The sequence below is a fragment of the Theropithecus gelada genome, chromosome 3 (genome assembly GCF_003255815.1).
Source record: "Theropithecus gelada isolate Dixy chromosome 3, Tgel_1.0, whole genome shotgun sequence".
Lineage (NCBI taxonomy): Eukaryota > Metazoa > Chordata > Mammalia > Primates > Cercopithecidae > Theropithecus > Theropithecus gelada.
In genome coordinates, this window is record NC_037670.1 from 62,694,144 (window position 1) to 62,714,820 (window position 20,677).

At 44.8% G+C, this 20,677-nt stretch overlaps 1 protein-coding gene across 3 annotated transcripts in view; it reads right to left on the reverse strand.

Annotated features, from left to right (window-relative positions):
- The window catches only part of IKZF1 (IKAROS family zinc finger 1), a 101,903-nt gene that overhangs the window by 35,030 nt on the left and 46,196 nt on the right, over nt 1-20,677 (reverse strand). For 2 of the 3 annotated variants that reach the window (XM_025380014.1, XM_025380015.1), the window contains exons 4-5: nt 3,317-3,376; nt 1,413-1,833 (exon numbers count right to left, since the gene is read on the reverse strand). The exons of the other annotated variant lie outside the window; for it this stretch is intronic. In XM_025380014.1, the coding sequence (XP_025235799.1) occupies nt 1,820-1,833; nt 3,317-3,376 (74 nt within the window). In that variant the 3' untranslated portion in view covers nt 1,413-1,819. Of the gene's footprint in view, nt 1-1,412; nt 1,834-3,316; nt 3,377-20,677 lie in introns of those variants that run through there. 3 annotated transcript variants of the gene reach the window in all.

Sequence of the window (20,677 nt, forward strand, 5' to 3'; positions counted from 1 at the left end):
ATCCTCCTGCAGAAGGCAATGACACCAGCTGATGCCTCCACGAATGAAGGAGGAGGTTGGGAAGGAATGACTGGCAGTTACTGAAGCTGTGTACCTCCTGGCAGCTTCATAATACCCCGGAGCCCACCCAAAGGGATATGCAAGGCTCCCGCTGAATTCTGTTGAAAATGCCCTATGAGAAGTCCCTTCAGTTTCTTAACAACTGCCACTCCTTAAACGGTGCTGCTCATACCTGCCCCAGAATCAATTCCATGAACCCGCCTGCCCCTATGATGCAGGCATTGTGCTTGGTTCAACCCCATGGATGCTGTCTCTATGGAACATTTGCCAGGGCCCGAGTTTCCTGGCCATGCCCTTCTGTGAGTTCCTAAATCGCTCACTCCCTCCTCTGTTACTCTTAGCTGGAACTGCTTAGCTATGGTATTGCTTCAGTGAAATGGTACATCTCCCAGAAGATAGGAAAGATACTTATGAATATTTTGTAACCCCCCCACCCCATTACTTAGAAAAATGTCAAACTCAGTAAGGTGCTGAATTGAACTGATTAAATATAGAACATGAAATGGAGACTGGTCTTCTCTTTCCCCGGAACACTCTGGCTCAGGACCACCCTGGGCTCTTTCGTTGACTGAGAGACAATGGACAAGAGCCCAATTTTATTATTCAATAAATGCAACAATAAATATGAAGAGTGGATGTTTTCAAACTCCTAGTCAAAAGCTGCTTTCCTTCCCAGATGCTATTTAAGGTTGGGAAAAATTAAAATCTCATTGACCTATCTTGGAGGACTTCTATGTTATTGGCACCCAACAGTACTGACAGAGACCCCACACCCCTGTATGGAAGGTGGACTTTGGTAGATAGACAAGTTTGGATTGAAGAATCTGGAGAATACAAGGAACTCAGATGCCAAGAGGAGCCAAGAGGCCTGAATCTGTGCCAGACACTGTATGTGCTCATGGATAATTAAACATTTTTTAATGCATAGGTATAATGTACACTGTCAGTCCCCACCTGACCAAGGAGTTATGCTTCCTCTTCATTTTCCTTTCCTTTTTAGAATGTGTATTCATATTTACCGAAAAAGTAAATGTTTGGTACTCAGAATGCATTTTTCCATTGAAAAGATAGTCCGAAGCAATCACTCCAGCGTGAGTTTAGGCCACGTAAGCTTGAAATGCTCAATATTTTACTTGAAAAATGGTAGACAGAAATATTCTTGCAACATTGGTGCCTAGCAAGTAAAAATAAAATGAAATGAAAATATTTTAAATATATCTTGAATCACAGTAATTAAGTGAAAATTTGAGATGAAGAGGATGTGTGTGTGTGTGTGTGTGTGTGTGTGTATATTTTGTGTGTGTGTGTTGCCTCTAAAATAGATTTATAAAACTTTTAAGCATTTTAAGGTTCATGGCACCATTTATTATAACTTAATATCATCTAAAATGTAGAAAGTTGTTTTCGTCTCAGCTGGGTACCTTATTAGAAAATGCTTTTCTCCTTATTAGCAATTTAAGGCCTTTAAATGGAATGAAGTCAGGGAGAGAAAAGAAAGGCAGAAGAGTAAAAAGATAGAATAAAAAAGAGCAACAGACATTTTCTTTCCTCCAGTAACTAGGGACACAAACTGGAATAAGGATAGTAGAGGGGGTCAAAGGGGTTGTTTTTAATTTTTAAGAAGAAAAGAGCTGTGAAGGGCAAAGAGGGCAATTCTTCATCATGACCACAAGGTGGTGATATTGGCCCAGAACAGTTTGGTTGCTGTTTTGTGGAGGAAGGCATCAAGACCAACTAGCCACTTGTGTGAGGAGGATAGTCACAATTCCAGCACTGGGGAGAGGGGAAGAGAAAGAGAGACACCAATACCTTATGGACACATTTGCACAAATACAGACAGAAAGTGTATCCAAGTGTATATCATCTCTTTTATAAAAACTGTAAGTATCATAACATTAATACGTCTTCACATGCAGCAAATCTTACAGACTGAAGGCTTCACTGAAGGGTCTGCTTCAACACTGCAATATGCTCTGGCTGACACCTTCCTCAGACTTCACAGAAACATGTTTCACGATGCATTAGCTTACTCTCAAGTGCATTTGACTTGTCAAAATACGTCAATAATATGATTCTTCAATATCATTTCCCTGTCCAATACCATTATGTTTTATATGCTCATATAAGCTCATGTGTAAACAGATACACATATATAAGCATTTACATGTACATACATATACATCTCACAAAAGTAGGTATCAAGCTATTGCTTTAAAGTGGGACCAAAGGAATATCAGTAGAAGAAAGATTTCTGTCACTTTTATAGGCTGGAAAAGTAGCCAATCTACTTTATAAGCAAAAGCGCGTACTTTGATACTGTTAAATTCCTTAGACACCAGATAGTTTTTGATAACCAGAATGTCAGAAACTACCTTTAACTGTCATTGGCACTATTTAAATTAGAGCCTATAATTATAATTGTCACAGTGTTAACAAATGCAACCTGTTTTCTGATGTTGCTTCATAGTATTAGAGAATTTACTAATACAGGTCCTAAGGGGATTATCAACTTGTATGACTTTAAATATTCAGCTCTCTATACATTTTTAAAAGCACTCTCTGTGCTTTAAAGTATTTCTTTGAGGATGTTACCCAAATATATTTATCATTTATCAGCTCTCAATATCTAAAAAAGAAAAATGAAATTCACATCTGTTTTTGGTTTAACAGCTCAGATCAGAGAAGGTCCTGCGGGCAACAAGCATGAACAGTAAGTTGGCTCCAGCAGCGACGCACCACAGAATAACGGCCTGGAGGCCTGCAATTTTCTCTTCTCAGTTCTGAAATTAATACTCCAGAACCACAGATGAAGAGCATGTCTCTTTCTCCTGTCCCACAAAATTGTAAAAATTATCTTGAAACCATGTTCAGTTCTTTGTTGGTGACAGAAAGTATGGCCATTTTATCCTCACACTCAATAAAAAGGAGATAATCACAAGAGTAATCTCAAAGCTGTCCAGCAGCATCAGTGAAGCAACAATCCCATCAGTGCTACTGCGACTCCAACCCTTACTGTGACTCCACTACCATGCCCCCAGGACACTGCACAACTGCCTAGACCTTCCTTTTGCACTTCATGGTATAAATACCCAAAAATGATACGGTAGGTGTCTAATGAATAGAACAGTGAATATTTAACGTATCTCCTTTTTCAAGCATGAATGAAGGCGTTGATGAAGGAACATGCATATATGATATTTACATGATAGGAGATGAAGGCATGCTTTTGTTTTCCAGAAGCAAGGCATATACTTACGAGAGAAAGATTTGGGAATTATTGCATGGAAATCCCTAAAGTCATCAGCCCCATATGTAACTGCAATAAAGAAGGCAAAAAGAAAGCTGGGTTGTGATACCAGGAGAGAGATATAGTCAGAGTTTAACAGAAAGCATTACTTTTTTAAAAAGAACGTTTTATTACTCAAAACCACTGTTCAGCTACTCATCTGCTATTGCTGGCCCTCCTATAGGCAACAGAAAAGTAATTACTCATGAACAGGACCACAATTCCCTCAGGTCTCAACTCACAGCATTATATCCCATAAAGTGGTTTGGAGCAATTACTTGATGGGTTCAACATCTTAGAGGGTGCAGCCCCAAACATTCTAGAACTGTGCGAAACCATTCAGCAGCTCCAATCCAAAAACTCAGGCTCCGCGCAGAGCGTCTCCTGGGACAGTACGTATCTCCACAAAAGTGCGTGTTTCTTAATGAGCTGATTGCATCGCAAATGTTCTTCATTCAGCTTTTTCTTAGAAAGTGTTCGTAGAAAATTAGAAAATGCAGCACATTGGGTGGGGAAAAATTATTGTTTTCCCCAACCGGCAAAAGAGCTACCCATTTCAGTGATGAGTACTTATCAGTTGCTTTCATAAATGCTATCACTGCCTCAAATCTTCAGGTTTCTATTCTCTTTCACAGGACAGTTTCCCAGCATGTTCCTTTTTCTTAAGATTTGGCAGATTCTGCACATGTGCACACATGTGTACACACACACAGATACAAACACATACAATTTTTCCCCCAAGAGTCACGTCTCAGTGACTGTTAAAGTTACATATACAGTGAGCTGTTAAATTAAACTTGTTGGATGAGTTCCTAGGTTAGCAGAGTAAAGACTCTGAGGTGACCTGCAGGGAAACAGACCTATTGAACTTTGCTTAATCCAGTGTTTTCCAGACTTATCTGACCACAGAACATCCTTCTTTTCCCATGAAATAATTGGGAAATAAATTATTGGGATAATGGGCAAACATAGTTTGAGAGACACTTTGAAAGCTGTTTCTTGAAGTGATTGGCTAAATTATTTCCTAGCAAATTCTTATTCTTCATCTGCTTATTTCATTCCCTGGTAGTCCAAATCTAATGGATAAAGTCAATATTATGAATTCGATCAAACAGAGGTAGCACAAACTGATTGCCTCCATATGGATGTGCTTGCTGGCCTGCAAACAGCCAATTTTACAATAACTTTTGCTGTTCTTGCATCTTCATTGAGCTCCAACCCTTTATATAATCTGTTTTCCCTTAGTTATTCTGCTTCATGAAGCTGCTAGCATCTCAGATAATGGGAGAAAAAGCAAAGATGTTTTAAAGGGTATGTATTACCTTTTGCAAATGGGAACATTACAGTGAGTGATAGAGTACAAAACTCTGACTAAACAACGAAGCACTGAGATACTGCTTACAATGCTGATCATGCCGATATGGTGCTTGAAGATGACTTGCCTTGAGAGTTAACTTCCTAATATATCCCTGCAGCTCTACAGCCAGAGCTCAGCCACCTTTGTACATATGATGATGACTACAGCACTGGGGAGGTCTTCATGTTTACTGGTACACTGAAGATTAAGGAACTAAGAGATTAGATCTGAATGCAATGTGTCTCGAATTTGTCTCACCAGTGGAAAATGTAGCCTTGTGCAGTCTTGGGTAGTCAAAGTGTAAGCCCTGAAATACCGAATTCAGTCAAGACACTTCCCACTTCACACATTGCCATTGAATATGAAGAATACTGTAATATATTATTAGACATTAAATATATATATTTTTAAATTTAACTTTTAAGTTCAGGAGTACATGTGCAGGTGTGTTATACTGGTAAACTCATGTCATGGGGGTTTGTTATACAGATTGTTTTGTCATCCAGATATTAAATCTACTACCTATTATTTTTCCTGATCCTCTTTCTTCTCCCACCCTCCACCCTCTGATAGGCCCCTCTATGTGCCCATGTATTCTCCTCATTTAGCTCACACTTAAAAGTGAGAACATCTGTACTTGGTTTTCTGTTCCTGGGTTAGTTTGCTAAGGATAATGATCTCCAGCTCCATCCATGTTCCTGCAAAGGGCACGATCTCATTCATTTTTTATGGCTGCATACTATTCCATGGTGTATATGTACCACATTTTCTTTATCCAGTCTATTGTTGATGGACATGTAGGTTGATTCCATGTTTTTGCTATTGTGAATAGTGCTGCAACAAACATATGGGTGCATGAGTCTTAGAGTAGAACGATTCATATTCCTTTGGGTATATATGCAGTAATGGGATGCTGAGTCAAATGGTATATAGGTCTTTGAGGAATTGCCACACTGTCTTCCACATGGTTGAACTAATTTACAATCCCATCAACAGTGTATAAGCGTGCCTTTTTCTCTACAACCTCACCAGCAACTGTTATTCTTTGACTTTTTATTAATAACCATTCTGACTGGTGTGAGATGGTATCTCATTGTGGTTTTGATTTGCATTTCTCTAATGATCAGTGATGTTGAGCTTTATTTCATATGATTGTGGGCCACATGTATGTCTTCTTTTGGAAAGTTAGACATTGAATGTCAATCACGTTTCAAAAGAATCAGTCCTTTGCCTAGTGTAATTCAAATTTACTTGTTTTGTGTCCCAAATATGCGGTTCCCTAAAAATCACAAAATTGTTTAAAAATATATATATAGCTGTACCTATTAGTTTGTTTCATGTCTCCAGAGTAATGCTGAATTGATAAGTGCTCACCCTTGTTCCTGTACCATCCCCGTTCATGCATACAAGCTTAGGGCTCAGTTAAAGAAGTGTGTACTATTCTAGCTGGACAGGTAATTACATACAACAGCACATGTGGAAACTCACTCTGTTCCACGCTAATGTTCAGTATCTTGTGGGAGCCATTCACTGGGAGCTCTGTGGATGCCAGGTGGGCAGTAGAGGTTTTATGGAAGCTGTTTTAATGATGCTTGAGAGGCACTGGAAGGTGTGTAAGGTACTGCAGCTGCACACACAGGGACACACATAAGTGTGTTTGTGTGTTAATGCAAATATACACACACTCACCTGCACGTGAGGCATGGGGAGTAATGGTGTCCCCTCAGTGAACCAATTCCCAACCAGTGAATCAACAACGATTGGTCAAGTGCGGCTGCTACGCCTCCTAGCCCCGCCTCCTTAGGGACCTCACTGGTCCAGCAGCTAAGCCTGGTACCCTTCACTGCACATCCAGGGTAGGGACTGAACAAAGTCACAGAGTCGGTGAGTATGCACAGCAGTCACTGAGAGCTCCTCGCACTCCAGGAGCCAGCTAGCCCCAGGGGCTGTGCAGTCTGACGATATTCCCACATTGCTTCTGGCAAGCTGCAAAATGAGCCATACGACCTGCTTTTACTCACTCACTTTGAGAGGTTTGCAGGTGCTGACTTGCCTTTGCCCCTGAAGACAGTCCTGCCTCTAAGGTGACCCTCTTGCTTGTCATAAGAAGCAGTCACTGTGGGATTAGCGAAGCTATTATTCAGTGATTACCTCTCAACCTTGTTCTCTTTCCTTTAGTAAATTCAGGCCATTGTTTAATAAAAAGGTGCAGATAAAATAGGTATTAAACTCTTTTCTCAGTTTTCTACATTTTACAAAATATATTCTTATCAAGAGTAAATTTAACTTATTTGGTAGGAATTTCTATTCCCCAAACTCTCATGCACATTTTCATATAAAATGCTGTGAACACCTAGGATTCTGAATCCTATTTGAATCACCAAATTGATGAACATTATGGGAAAAATGAAATACCCACAAACCACACTTTTCAGTTTGCATTGAGCTGTGCATAAAATTATAAACTTCTTGTGTCGTTGTCACTCTGGGGAGAGGCTAAACCTACATGAGATTTTCAAAACTAGAGGGAGGAGATCTGATCTACTTTCAAATGTGAGAACACTGACAATTTTCTAGGAAAATCTGTCTAAAGGTAAACACATTCAGATTTGTATTTAGCAGAATTTAGAAATTTAGAAAAAATGCTGTCTTTCTTTAAATCACATGAACCTGTTAGTCACAGTTAGATCATTAGTCTATTATGACCTTGTTTGAGTATAGTTTGAGTATGAAGGGTGCCAGGCTTAGCTGCTGGACCAGTGAGGTCCCTAAGGAGGCGGGGCTAGGAGGCATAGCAGCCACACTTGACCAATCGTTGATTCACTGGTTGGGAATTGGTTCACAAATCATACCCAAGGCAAGTGGAAGTATGTCCAGGGACTCTGTCTGTAGGCTCTACCAGGGCTTGATCCTCATCAATCTTCCCATTCTTCTCTCCATGCCTGGAACACGCAAACCTTGGCAATGCCTGCAAATCTAGCATTTCATGGCAGGGCTTCCTGACCCCGGGACTGAGCTAGTGAGAGTCACAGGACAGGACAGCAAGGTGGAGGTGGATGGGAGGACCAAGTGCCCCAGACAGAACACCACAGGCCACACTTCTGGAAAGTACGAGTTAGATCCTGAAGAGCTACCAAGTCAAGATTCTATGAAAACCTTTCTGACCTTCTGTGGATGGATACATTTGTTTTTAGATCACTCTCTAGTGAGGAGGCTCAGAGTCTTCTCATGGGAAGAGAACACTAGCTACCATCTATGGACTGCACATGCACATTCAAGGAAGGTATTGTTGCGCCAGTCTTAGAAAAGAGGCAACTAAAATGCAATCAAGTTCAGTGGGACCCAGGGACACAGAGCTGGGGAGTGCTGGCTGGTGTGAATCTCACATCTAAGCTCCCCAGGGGACTGGGGTAACTCCTCAGTGGCTCCTTTCACCGCTTGTACTGCAGTCAGTCCTGATGATGTCAGCTCTACTGCCCCTTGTCTCCTTCCCACTCTACCAGTTCCTTCTTTTTCAGAAGTCAAGGGTCACACCATGCAGGCCATGACATCTTACACTGTTCTGGATTCTGGATGGCTCCAGCATAGTACCTTCCACCCAACAGGCACACAAAAGTTTGGAGAAGGCAAGTGGAAGTATGCCCAGGTCCCCTGTCTGTAGGCTCTACCAGGGCTTGATCCTCATCAATCTTCCCATTCTTCTCTCCATGCCTGGAACATGCACACCCAAACCCAAATCCCCATCTTTTCCCCCAGACCCAGCTCTCCTATGTAGCCCATGCATGTTGATGGTGCTTCATTTGAATTCCATACACTCCAACCCACAGGGGGCTCGCCTCTACCCTTGCCTCTCATGGCCAAATTATGTCTGAGGTTTTTGGAGAGGTCTCCATTCTTATTGTTTTCCATCCACGTCACATCCCAGCATGGCCATGAAGCCCCTGCCTTCGCCAAGCAAAGGCAGCCCAGCCTGCACCACATCCTGCCTGTGTTTCCTGTCCACCGTCTGGCATGTGAGTTGGTTTGTTTGCATCATGGGGACCTTGCTTTCAGGCACCCCTCTCAATCATCCTGCTCATTGCCCTAAGATTATCATCCTCAATCTGCTCTTATCCAGTCACATCTGCTTCCAAGTTTTCCATGGGTCTGCAGTGTTACAACGAGAAAAAAAGCCTCCAGTCCTGTGTCAAAATCCCCCTACAACTGGTGAGCAATGAATAAACTTCTTAGCAGGTAATACTATTCAGATAAGCAATAGTAAGGGTGAACCTTATGGAAAAATGCTTTAAAACAAAAAAGCCCTGTAGCTAATGTTTTAGTCGAAAGCCACACGCAGACAAATATGACATCTATCTTCTTGTCAACAAAGACTTCAAGACCCATAGGATTAGCTACAACCGACCAACATTCACCATGTTTCCCAGATGGGAAAAACAATAGGGCTAGAGCTTTGCAAGTCCATTGAAGGTGAAAAACAAGGCAAGAAAACACCTTCAGTGCCTGCAAACCCTGGTCCTGTGCAATCTCCCCTTCAGCTCCAAATGCCCCTGGCAGACACTTACTCTATCTGGCAATGGGGTTGAGTGGACCTTCTGAAGCGCCTCACTTACCCTCATGGTGTTTTAGGGATGAATGTCAGGTCGAGGGACAGTTCTGGTTGCTTCAAATGGGACATGTCAATGATGGCCAAAGTCACTATGCTTTACTTCAAATCCCAGCTGTTGGAATTACCTTCCAGAGCAGATGATTTGGAGAACTTAACAGAAGATTAGGAAAAACCAATGTCTGGCCCCTTCTCTCTTCATGTAGCACAACTAGGCACCAGTCCTATTTTTGTTTATGTTTTATTAACACAATTTTAATTGTTCACTAATTAAGATAGAAAAAGCTCCAATCAATACACCTATGGCTTATACAGTGAGAAAGGGGTACTTCTAAAGAGTACAAGAAAGAAAACAGCAGGTTCAAAATGATGGTTCTTTTATGGGATTAGCTTTTTTTTTTTTTTTCTTTTTTGAGATGGAGTCTTGCTCTGTTGCCAGGCTGGAGTGCAGTGGCGTGATCTTGGCTCAGTGCAACCTCCTCCTCCTGGGTTCAAGTGATTCTCCTGCCTCAGCCTCCAGGGTAGCTGGGACTACAGGCGTGTGCCACCATGCCCAGCTAATTTTTGTATTTTTAGTAGAGATGGGGTTTCACCATGTTGGTCAGGATGGTCTTGATCTCTTGACCTCATGATCTGCCCACCTCGGCCTCCCAAAGTGCTGGGATTATAGGTGTGAGCCACTGTGCCTGGCCGGGATTAGCTTTTAAGTGATTGTTTTGGTGCCATGTGCAATCTTCCTGGATCCTGAGGTTGGAGCATTTCCTCAGCCCCCCTGCTAGGCCTGTTTCATGTCAGCCGACTTCCGGGTCCAGGATCTCCATATAACAATTTAGGGGAAAACATTCAACGGATTGAAGAACAGGCTTAGGGATATTTTCCCAATGTTGTATCCTTCTTGCTTACTCTTTTTCGGAAGAAATACTACTTTTTTGTAAAAATGATATTTGCTTATTCTAAAGATACTGACTAGACAGAAGCACTATGATGGCACCTCTAGAAATTACCTCCAAATTTTATAATTTAAGGAGAATCATGTGCAAAGAAGAAAATGGAAAAATGATAATGAGAACGGAGTAAGAAAGCTTGGTTTATGCTTTAAAAGGAGAAGGGAAAGGGATATTCAGGCAATCAAGAAAGGCTGAAGAAAATTAAGAGGGCTGGAGGAACAATGATTAGATAGGAAAGCTCTTGTCAGGGATCGTGGCAGGGGTGAAGAGTGTGAGGTCCTCAACATAAGTGAAAAATGAAATTTTATTTTGTAATTCCAAATTTTATTCTAATAAGGGAGATTTGTACTGGATCACATGGGCCAAAATGATAAGGAAGGGAAATTCTACAAAACAACTGGGCTGCCCACAAGAGTGTGGGCCATGCAGTGGGCAGGAGGGGCTCAGGGTGTGTGCGTGGAGAGCCACCTTTGCATATCAAGGCCTTGTGAGGACATGTGGGGGCAGCACTGGGCAGACCCACATGGTGACGGATGGCTGTGTTCCCTGCAACATGGAGAAGAGAGGCAAGCAGGCAATGCGGAAGGGACCTGGGGCTGCGGAGCTCGGCAGTCGTCAGAGTGTCTGCAGCGTGGGCCACAAGGCGAGAGCCTTTGATCAACTGTTTAGCATGTGCTCTAGCTGATGTAACTGCACACGTGTTTCAGATGTGGTTTTCCCGGTAGCACACTCTTACAGAAGCAACAGGTTAAACTGTTGCTGCCGGTGTAAAAGGGAGTTCGGCAAAGTGAAGGACTAAAGACTGAAGGAAATGTTTTGACTGTTAAGCTGGACTTGGCTTCCTGAAATGGGGTTATTGTATGTGCATTTCACACGTTCTTGAGGTGTAGGACATATCACTTCTGACTTCAAATGAGAACAAACATGCAAAGAAAGGGCTGAGGAGTTTAAATCCACTTCTGTGGCCTTTGTCCTCCGATGCGATCAACCGAAGAGAACTCCGGAGGCAGCGCTCGGCTCCTCCCCAGGCTCTGCAGACAGACATGGCCATTCCCTCTCATCCCCAGGGCTGACAGGGTGTCAGCCCCAAAGATTCCAGAAGCCCAGGCCCTGCTTCAGGGAGGCCAGAGATAAGTAATCTCCCCCAGGACACACAGAGGGTGGATCCTCTGCCGTCCCTCCCTTCCAGAAGCCCAACGGGTCCCTGTCAGAATTCCAAGCAGAAGGTGACTCAGCACAGAGGAGGAGGGACGGGAAGAACAACTCAGCCGCCCTCTTGATCCCGCGGCTCTTGGCCATGGGTACAGTCCTGCACACTTTGTGTCTTTAAGTGGTCGCTAATCTTTAAGGAAGGGGTATTTGTGTAGTAATCTTGCTGAGAAATCCTGGGGAGTCAGCCAGCCTCCGGTGACCTGACCCCACTACAGGTGGAGGTCAAGTCTTCAGTCCCGCCTTGGCAGTTTCTTCCGCCTTCCTCCCAGAAAATGGATTTGTCAGGCACGAGCTCAAGCCATGAGCCTGGTGATGGTAAAGATCAGAGCGCAGGCAATCTGGCCATAACTGTAGCTGAACTGGCTGTCTGCAGAGGAAAGCAAGGGGCTGAGGATCGTGGATTGGGGTGGGTGCATCTGGTCTGGTGCACACACATGTGTACATGAGTGATCACATGTGCATGTGTGTGTGCGTGTGTGCACATGTGTATGCACATGTGCAAATGACACACAGAGATCGCCCTTTCTACACATATATTTAAAAAGGCAGCTCAGTAAAATTGACTCAGAAGTAGAGTCCATTATTTACAGTGACTTTTCCATGCAGAAGGACAGTGGCGCAGCCAAATAGGCAGCAGTCTCCACTGTTCTTAATGCCAGGTCAGCCCCTCCTCACTCTGCACACATTCCCCCGCCTGCCAGCTCTATGGGCAGAAGGCCGCAGGAGTCAGATCTGGTCTCTACAAGACTCAGAAGTCAGGATGAAATTCGTGTTTCCTCCATTTCTTAACTAAGAAGCACCCTTGTAGGGATTTCTGAGCAAGGAATTGTGACTTGTGGCAGAATTTATTTTATTTTATTTTATTTTATTTTTTGAGACAGGATCTTGTTCTGTGGCCCAGGCTGCAGTGCAGTGGCTCGATCACAGTTCACTGCAATCTTGACCTCTTGGGTTCAAGCAACCCTCCTGCCTCGGCCTCCCGAGTACCTGGGATTACAGGAATATGCCACCATGCCCAGCTAATTTTTGTATTTTTTTGTAGAGACAGGGTTTCACCATATTGCCTAGGTTGGTCTCAAATTCCTGAGCACATGTGATCCTCCCACCTCAGTCTCCCAAAGTGCTGGGATTACAGGCGTGAGCCACCGCACCTGGCCAGAATTCTATATCTTGGTAAGAAACTCACACAGTGGCTGTGAGAAGACATAAGGAAAGAGATGTGGATACTTTAAGCCGTTTAATGTGTCCTGTAAACTTATGTCTAACCAGGGAAAAGTAAACTCCAAGGACTTCATAATTTATAGTTCTCTTAAGGAACTCTTTAAGCTTTTTTTTTTTTTTTTTTCATTTTCTTCTTTCCCTTTTCTCTTCCTCTACCTCTCTACGGTCCTCTCACGGTTTCCTAAAAGCCCTGTGCTGTATAAATGCTAGGCATATGTTATTTTATTTAGCCCTCACAAGAAAGCCTTGGCTTGTGGGCGATCAGCACTGGCGACAGCACCCTGCCTCCAACCACCCGAAGTTGTTTACAGACAGCCTCTGCCTCTGAGTAGCTCTGGGGTTCGAGTCATACACAGGACATCACCAAGCCTCAGCTTCCTCACATACGAAACCAAAGAAAACGCCAGCCTCATGTCACCATACAGCTGGAGAGTCACAGAGCAAAGGTGCCAGGTCCCCGCCATTAGCTGGTGCTCTGGAAATGCTGGCTGCTCCTCTCCTGCCCCATCCCACAGCCTTCATGCGTGATTGGCCTGCTGCTCACACACCTCTGGCTTCCTGGCACTTCTGTCAAAACCTCACATCTCTTAGGAAGAACCTTCAAATGTCATGTTTTTTCCTAGTAGATATCAGCTGTTTCTTAGGATGAGAGTGTCTCAAAAAGTCCTGTCCTTCACATCAACAACACTTCTTCGAAGGGGGGTTCCTCCCTTTCTTTCCCATCTTTCTAGTTTTATGATTCAACAACAATTTACCAGGAAATATCTGGAAACGACTAATTTGGGTCACACATTCTTCCCATTTACAAATCGAACAACTAAGAGTGTGTAACATCTAAGTCAAGTCATTTACCTGGTTCCATAGCTGTTGCCATGTGACTCCAGGGGCTTGCAACCAGGCGAAGGTGCTAGACATTAACTTTGTTAACCCTTGAAGCAGCCCTGTGAGAAAAATATCACCCACACTTTACAAACGAGAGAAACTCCAACTCAGAATGGTCACCCGACCTGCCCAAGGCCAGGTAAGACAGTAGCAAAGCAGAGTGGAGCCCAAATTCGTGGCACTCCAAAGCCTGTTTCTTTACTCTCTGCCTCTCTCCCACTCCGCAGGTCCTGAGCTGACTTCTCCAAGTCTTTGCGTCCTAGCTGTTAATGAGTTTATGAAATGAGGCCCTCTGAATAGCCCACACTACACATCAGGGAGGACCATCTCCAACTTGGGCATTCCACAGATGTGTGTGCAAACCCCAAGGGAGTCTCCAGGGAAATTACAGAGGGAAAATCCAGGATCTGTCCAGGGATGTTGCAATCTATAAACAGCAGGAGGAAAATGCACTGAAACTCATGTGCCATGGTGCATAGCAGCCCTGGGTACTGGGAAGCAGCACATGTTCTTAGGAAGACAAGGCGTGCCACCTGGAGGGAGCGGTGGCGGGGGTGTTGTGAGAAGTCACAGAAGGGTGACACTCAAAATGAGAAGCAGGAAGAGGGAATCTCAAGTGGAGGTACGGGGCCATAGCAGGGTCAGCAGTGGAGTTGGGGGGTGGGGCGGGGTGGTGGCTGGCTCAGAGAGTCATGAGGACAGTCATCCCCAGGATGCAGGGCCTGGTTCCAGAGGCCTTGGAAGCTGAGATGAAGTCCCCAGGCAATAGGAACTGTGAGAGGTCCCTACTTGTGGGGGTCCTGTGGTGGGAGGTGGTTTAAGGGAACTGGTCTGGGGTTGGGATGGAGATGGCTGGAAGAAGGAGTTGGTCATAACACTCCACAGGCAGAGAGAGAGAGAGAGAAGTTGGGGGCCAGCAGGGTGGGCTGGGGAAGTAGGAGGATCACAAGTGGAATCACACACCCATAGCCGTCCGAAGCCTGGCAAGTCGGCAGTCAGGGGTGCAGTCATCCTGCTCTCGGTTACTCTAGGCTTTAGAGCACCACCAGCCCAGTGACCACAAGACCCCAGCTTCCAGAAGACCCGACAGTCGGGCCTTCTGCCACCCCATGATCTTGCGCCCTTCCCTCCACATCCAGAGGCACTGTCCCGCCCTGGTCTCCAGGAGGTAGGGCCCAAGCACAGCGATTGTGACACTGTGCTTGTGTGTCATCTTGTAACTGGGTTTCCACATCCTCCTGGCTGTATTGTAAAAGCCCTAGAAGAGGAACAAGAGCAAATAATGAAATATAGGAATGCAGGAAAAGAGGAAGCCGCCGCGAGATACCAGCCCAACCGAAATACAAAGAATTATGGAGAAGTGACAGAAAGGGAAGTAAGAGTAAGGAATTGCATTGAGTAGCTTAGCAGAGTGCGCGCGCGCACACATAGACAAAGCCATGCACACGCACAGACACACACACAGCCGCGCACACACAGACACACCCCACAGACACACATGTACACACAGACACAGAAACACAGGCACAGCGACACACTCACACACTCTCACAAATTCATACACACACAGCCTTTCTTGGGTCTAAATCAAACTGCTAGCAGAATATGAGCTCTTAGTTGTCAGCCTTGGAGGGACAGTAACAAGTTCACTCTGGGATCCAGCTCGCTGGGAGAGATCATCCAAGTATGCTCGCTCCGGACCATCTGTCCCCACAGGGTACTAGATCCAGAACTTCCTGATAGTTCTAGAAGCCCATTCTGTTATTTTTCTTTTGTATTTAAAAAGCCAGAGTTAAAATATGGTAAAATTTCCTTACATTATAATCAAAAACTTAATTTTAGGGCTGAGACGCAAATTGGAGTAATGGAAAAGAAAACATAAATCGATCGGGGTAGATGCATTTAGGGACCCCCCAAATCATTTTTTTAAGCAAGGAAAACAGGCAAGGAGAGAAAAGCCTGAAACTGAGGGAAAATGAGAACAACACAGTGAATTAACCCATCTGTGGCATTTTCTGTTAGTGGAGATAACCAGTGGCAGAGCTCTGAGTCAAAGACATCCCCACCGGAGGAGTGTGGAGGTTGCTGAGAAAAAGTCCTTATCTAGCATTTTCACAGGCATGCAGCAGGAGGGGCAGGACAGCCGGGAGGCCTCCAGCCTGCCCTACTCACTGCGGCTGGCCTCCTAGTTCACAGGGAACGCTGCCTCCCTAGGGCAGGTTTTTAAATGAAAGCACTGCTTTCCCTCCTCCTTTCTCCTTATTTTCCAAGAGAAACACTGGCTAGCCCCAGAACTCTCATTGTTCTTAGAGGAAACTGCTGATCATCTGTCGGAATTTAAATTTGACTGGGACTTTCTGAGGACTGTTTCTTTCCCTTTATTTATTTGTTTGTTTGTTTGCAAGCTAACACATTAAATTTTGGAGTGAATTAAAACAAGAGAGACTGGCCGGGCGCGGTGGCTCAAGCCTGTAATCCCAGCACTTTGGGAGGCCGAGATGGGCGGATCACGAGGTCAGGAGATCGAGACCATCCTGGCGAACACCGTGAAACTCCATCTCTACTAAAAAATACAAAAAACTAGCCGGGCGAGGTGGCGGGCGCCTGTAGTCCCAGCTACTCGGGAGGCTGAGGCAGGAGAATGGCGTAAACCCGGGAGGCGGAGCTTGCAGTGAGCTGAGATCCGGCCACTGCACTCCAGCCCGGGCTACAGAGCGAGACTCCATCTCAAAAAAACAAACAAACAAACAAAAAAAAAACCAAGAGAGACTGCAGATTCAGTACAATTTGGACAAGAGCATTGGCCACAGCCCCTTAGCATGCAGCCCAGTGGGCACCGGGTTTCCAGTGGATGGTGTGGCCCTGCAGACGGGGGGCAGACCCAGCCAGGACTCTCCCGTGCTCTCGCCTCCCATCCAGCAGCCAGGCCTCAAGGCAGGGGTCGGCCGGTACCCCAACCCATTCTTATACATGACATTCTTATACATGACTGTTTGACTGCTCTCAACCCCTCCACAGCTCACTGATGGTGATGACCACTCTGCAATCCAGCTGGCTGGGCAGGATCATCTGAGTGCACCCAGGACCATCCGCTCTCACAGGGTACTAAATTCAGAACTTCCTGATAGTTCTAGAAGGCCATTCACAGGTGCCTCCCCCATGTGAATTTCCGCCTGTTGGGAAGGACAGCTCAGACATCTCAGTCATTTGCCTGCAGAATGGAGGAGGCTGCTCAAGATTTGCCTCATGGAGGCTGAGGCCACTGGGGAGAGAGGCACGAGGCTGCTCACCTCCACCTTCCCCAAGGCCCAGGCCTGTCCCCCTCCTCACCCGAGGACTCTGCCTCAGAAGCTTCCTACAGGAATCTCCTGAACAGGTGTCACAAAAGGCATTGCCACACATTACATATTGTTCCTACCAAAGTGACCTTTTTGACACCGAAGCATAGTACTGACGCCGTCCAAATGCATCACTGAAATCTTACGCTTGAGCGTCTTCCGTCCTAGATAAACTTCAGTGCGTTCAACAAGCTGGAGGGGAGGTCTAACTTTCTGCACTAACCACTCTCCATCCCCATCATGGGGAGACAGTCCAGTGACCACAGGGCCTGTAACCAAGGGTATGGATTAGTTACATTAAAAATTCTTCACCAATACTAGGGAAAAGACAAGCAGAAATGCCAGAGAGGGTAATGGAAGACCCGTGACTCCAGGATTTTGGTGTTCTCTTTCTGGCAAGAAGATTTCTCATCTCTCAAACTTGACTTTTTATTCTGTCTTAAAAAACAAAAGCATGCAGTACAAACACTGCTGCCCTGCCTTTCTGCCTTGTAGTATCTCCCGCCGGCCACCTCTCAGGCTCCCTTCAGATTGAACCTGTGTTCAATCAGGGGAGCAACCGGGGCCCTTGCCCCAGCTTTGTCCCTTGCTCTATGTCTGCCCTGTGCCTAGGAGGCTTTGGAACGGGCTCTGTACACACAGGTGCAGCCAGAAAGCAGAATGATGCTCACCTCTGCCAGGCTGCCCTGGCTAGTGGGGACTCTGGTAGGATGGAAGCCCAGGCACCCATAGCAGTGACCAATTGGATGACACACCTTTGCACTGGTTTTCCCTTTTCAGCCTCCCCTTCTCCCTAGGATCACCGTTCATGAACCAGCGGCTCACAGCACCGGTGTTGGGCTTGTTGTGAAGGGTGCCCAGGCTGCAAGAACCACTGATCTTTCCACACCAGGGAGAACCGCTAAAGACACACTTTGCAGGCATAGAAGGCACACCACACCTGGGGCTTTTAAATCCCGAGTTACAGATGAACCTGGCAGAACACACAAATCAGCGCCCTCCAGGATGATGCTTCGGGGGGAATTCTGCCTGCTCTATGTCCTGACGTCATTCTGAACTTTACTAAGATCCCAGCATCCAGGATTGGGGCCTGGTTGGGTCCCAGTGTGGCACGAAGGGTCTGCTTCTTGTAACATAGGTGCTGGGGGCAGGGGAAACGGGGACAACAGCAACTTCCTGCAGAAAACAGGCGCAGGGCCCTCGGAAATGTGATGCTCCCGGAGAGAAATATATAAGAGGAATGTGGGATCATGGATACATTTGAATAAATACAAGTGTTTATGACTAGTAAATCTAGAGATTCACTGGAAAGAGAGCCCCTTAAATAAAAAGGACACAGTTGAAGATTCTTCCTGGAGCAAAAGTGGCATCTACTGACTCCTCGGCTCTTCACAGTCCTGGGGGGCTGACCCACCTGACCTCACCTGGAAGCTCCGACTCTTCCGGCCAGGATGTCCTCTCCTGTGTCACTGGAGGATTGGCCTGGATGGTCAGCCCTTCTCCCTTATAAGGGTGAGAGCACGGCAGGAGGTGAGGATAGAGGGAGGAGGGCAACTTCTTTTTCTCTTCTCCCTCGCAGGGCCACGACATCCATTGCAGAAACAAGAAAGGGGAGGCCAGCAGGCGCAGGTGGCTTCCAGACCTCAGGCCTTGTGGGAGGTGTGGGGGCAGAGGAAGGAGCTCTTGGCTGAAACTGCTCATCATGGCAAAAGTGTGGCTGGCAGAACTGAGGAAGAGAAAAGGCAGCTTGCTTGCTCTCTCTCTTTAAATGCAAGTGCCCTGGAAGCCTTGGAAACATGGAACTGCAAATTCTGCTGAATGCTGGCGGAACGGAAGGGTCCCATTGCTCTTCCTGCCTCCTGTGCCTGGGCTGTGGCACAGCATCCCAGCGGACCACCCGAGCAGCCCCTCAGGCTTCTCCAGCTCTTTCTTTCATGTCTTTCTGTTTCTTCTATAAAAAGATTCTACCATAAGATCTAAGCAAGGGTAAGCAGGGGAAAAGAGGCGTGGGCAGCCATCGCCTTGCTTATGAGCAATATTTCATTTGCAGAAAACAAAAAATTAAAAAAATTCTTAAAATATGTAAGAGAGGAAAATATATATTATGTGTAATTCATAGAAAGTTTTATCTTATGCAAGGATAAGATATTCAAATTTAGGATAGTGATTATGCCATGATATGTCATGGTTGAGGGCCAATTAAAATAAGTTTCCTAATAAATAATAAAAACACATTTATACATTAGATAAAAACATCATTAGCATTTGATTTCAACTTGGAGGCCTCCTTTAAGTGATAGAAGCACAACAAAAACTTAAAATGAAAAAACTGAAGACAGACCAAAGCGGTTGAAAATGTCACCGCTTTGGTCTCATTCTGAAACACTAAACTTAAAATATATAAACGTTAAGATCAACAGAATCACCAGCCAATCCCATCCCATCCCATTGACATTATTCTGACTCAGAAGTTGTACACATCATCCGTATCAGCTAGTGATGATAGGTCAAGAATGAGAAAGAAAGTAAAACTGATCTCTGAGGTAATCAACCAAAAGAGAAGCAAAAAACCCTTGACCTAAAATTCATGCATTTACTCATGGGCAAGTCCCTCATACACTCTTGGCACTTACACACACTCGCTTTATGCACAGTTGTAAAAATGATTAAATAGTTCTTTCTTATTGTAATTCCCAGCAGATTAAAAGTAGCAAATTAGAATGCAGAGGAAGAGACAGTTAATACTATCCAAACAGATAAGAGAATTCAAAGCCAGGATCATTCAGGGTGCAGCTATTAGCTCTGTATGCACAATGACTTCTCAGAAGTGAGGTTCAGGACCTATGGGCAGGGAAACACAAGTGTACTTTCTGGCTGAAAGAGGACTACACAGTTGTAATCCGGACTGTTGTGGAAATTCTAGAAGTCAATTTCTCTGCTGCATTGGAGGCACCAAAAATGTTTGCTGAAGGAATGACTACGAAAACTAATAAACTGATACTACAATATTTTCTGCTTAAGGGGTTTATAATTTACTGTGTGTGCCCACAAATTATCTTCCTGTAATGCCAGAGTTAGTATTTAGGATAGTGCTTTTGAGCTAAGAAGAAAAGACTAAAGTGTTTTCAAGAAAGTCTTTGAAGAATCTTGGCATGGGGGCAGGAGGTATTATTAGTAGGTTCTAGGAAGAGTCCTCATCCAAAAGTGTTAAAATACACAAGAAATAAAATGGGGTAGGCTTGAGTAGTTTAGAAAATTTAGTATTGAAATGCTCCCTCCCCTAAATGCTGGATTAAGGTAATACTGGCCGAGACAGCCTCCAAACGTGTGAGCAGGAGTGTGAGGCCTGGCATAGCCTCAGATAGTGCAGGGCTCTAGAAAAATCTTTGTTGCAATGAAGGGCTCACTGGCCAGCTAGCTGAATGATTTCATAGATGATTGGGGCAGCACATTTTACCTCACATATCCATTTCTGAGCAAAGATATTGTTGATTTGATTGCAAGTAGGTTCAAAGTGCATAAATCTCAGGTGGGGTAAATGAGGTTGGTGTGACTGCTTCCAGGGTCCTGCTGCCGGGAAAGTAGATATGGAGGAAACACAGAACATTCTGAGATGAAAAACAGGAAATGGGTGAATTCAGTGCCCCTTCTGGGAAATGATGAAATGAAATATGTTTTAACTTTAAGGTGTAATCATGCAAAACTTAGTTTATCAAGGTTACTAAGACATATGATTTTACGTTAAGATAAGTGACGTTTTAAAATTAAAAA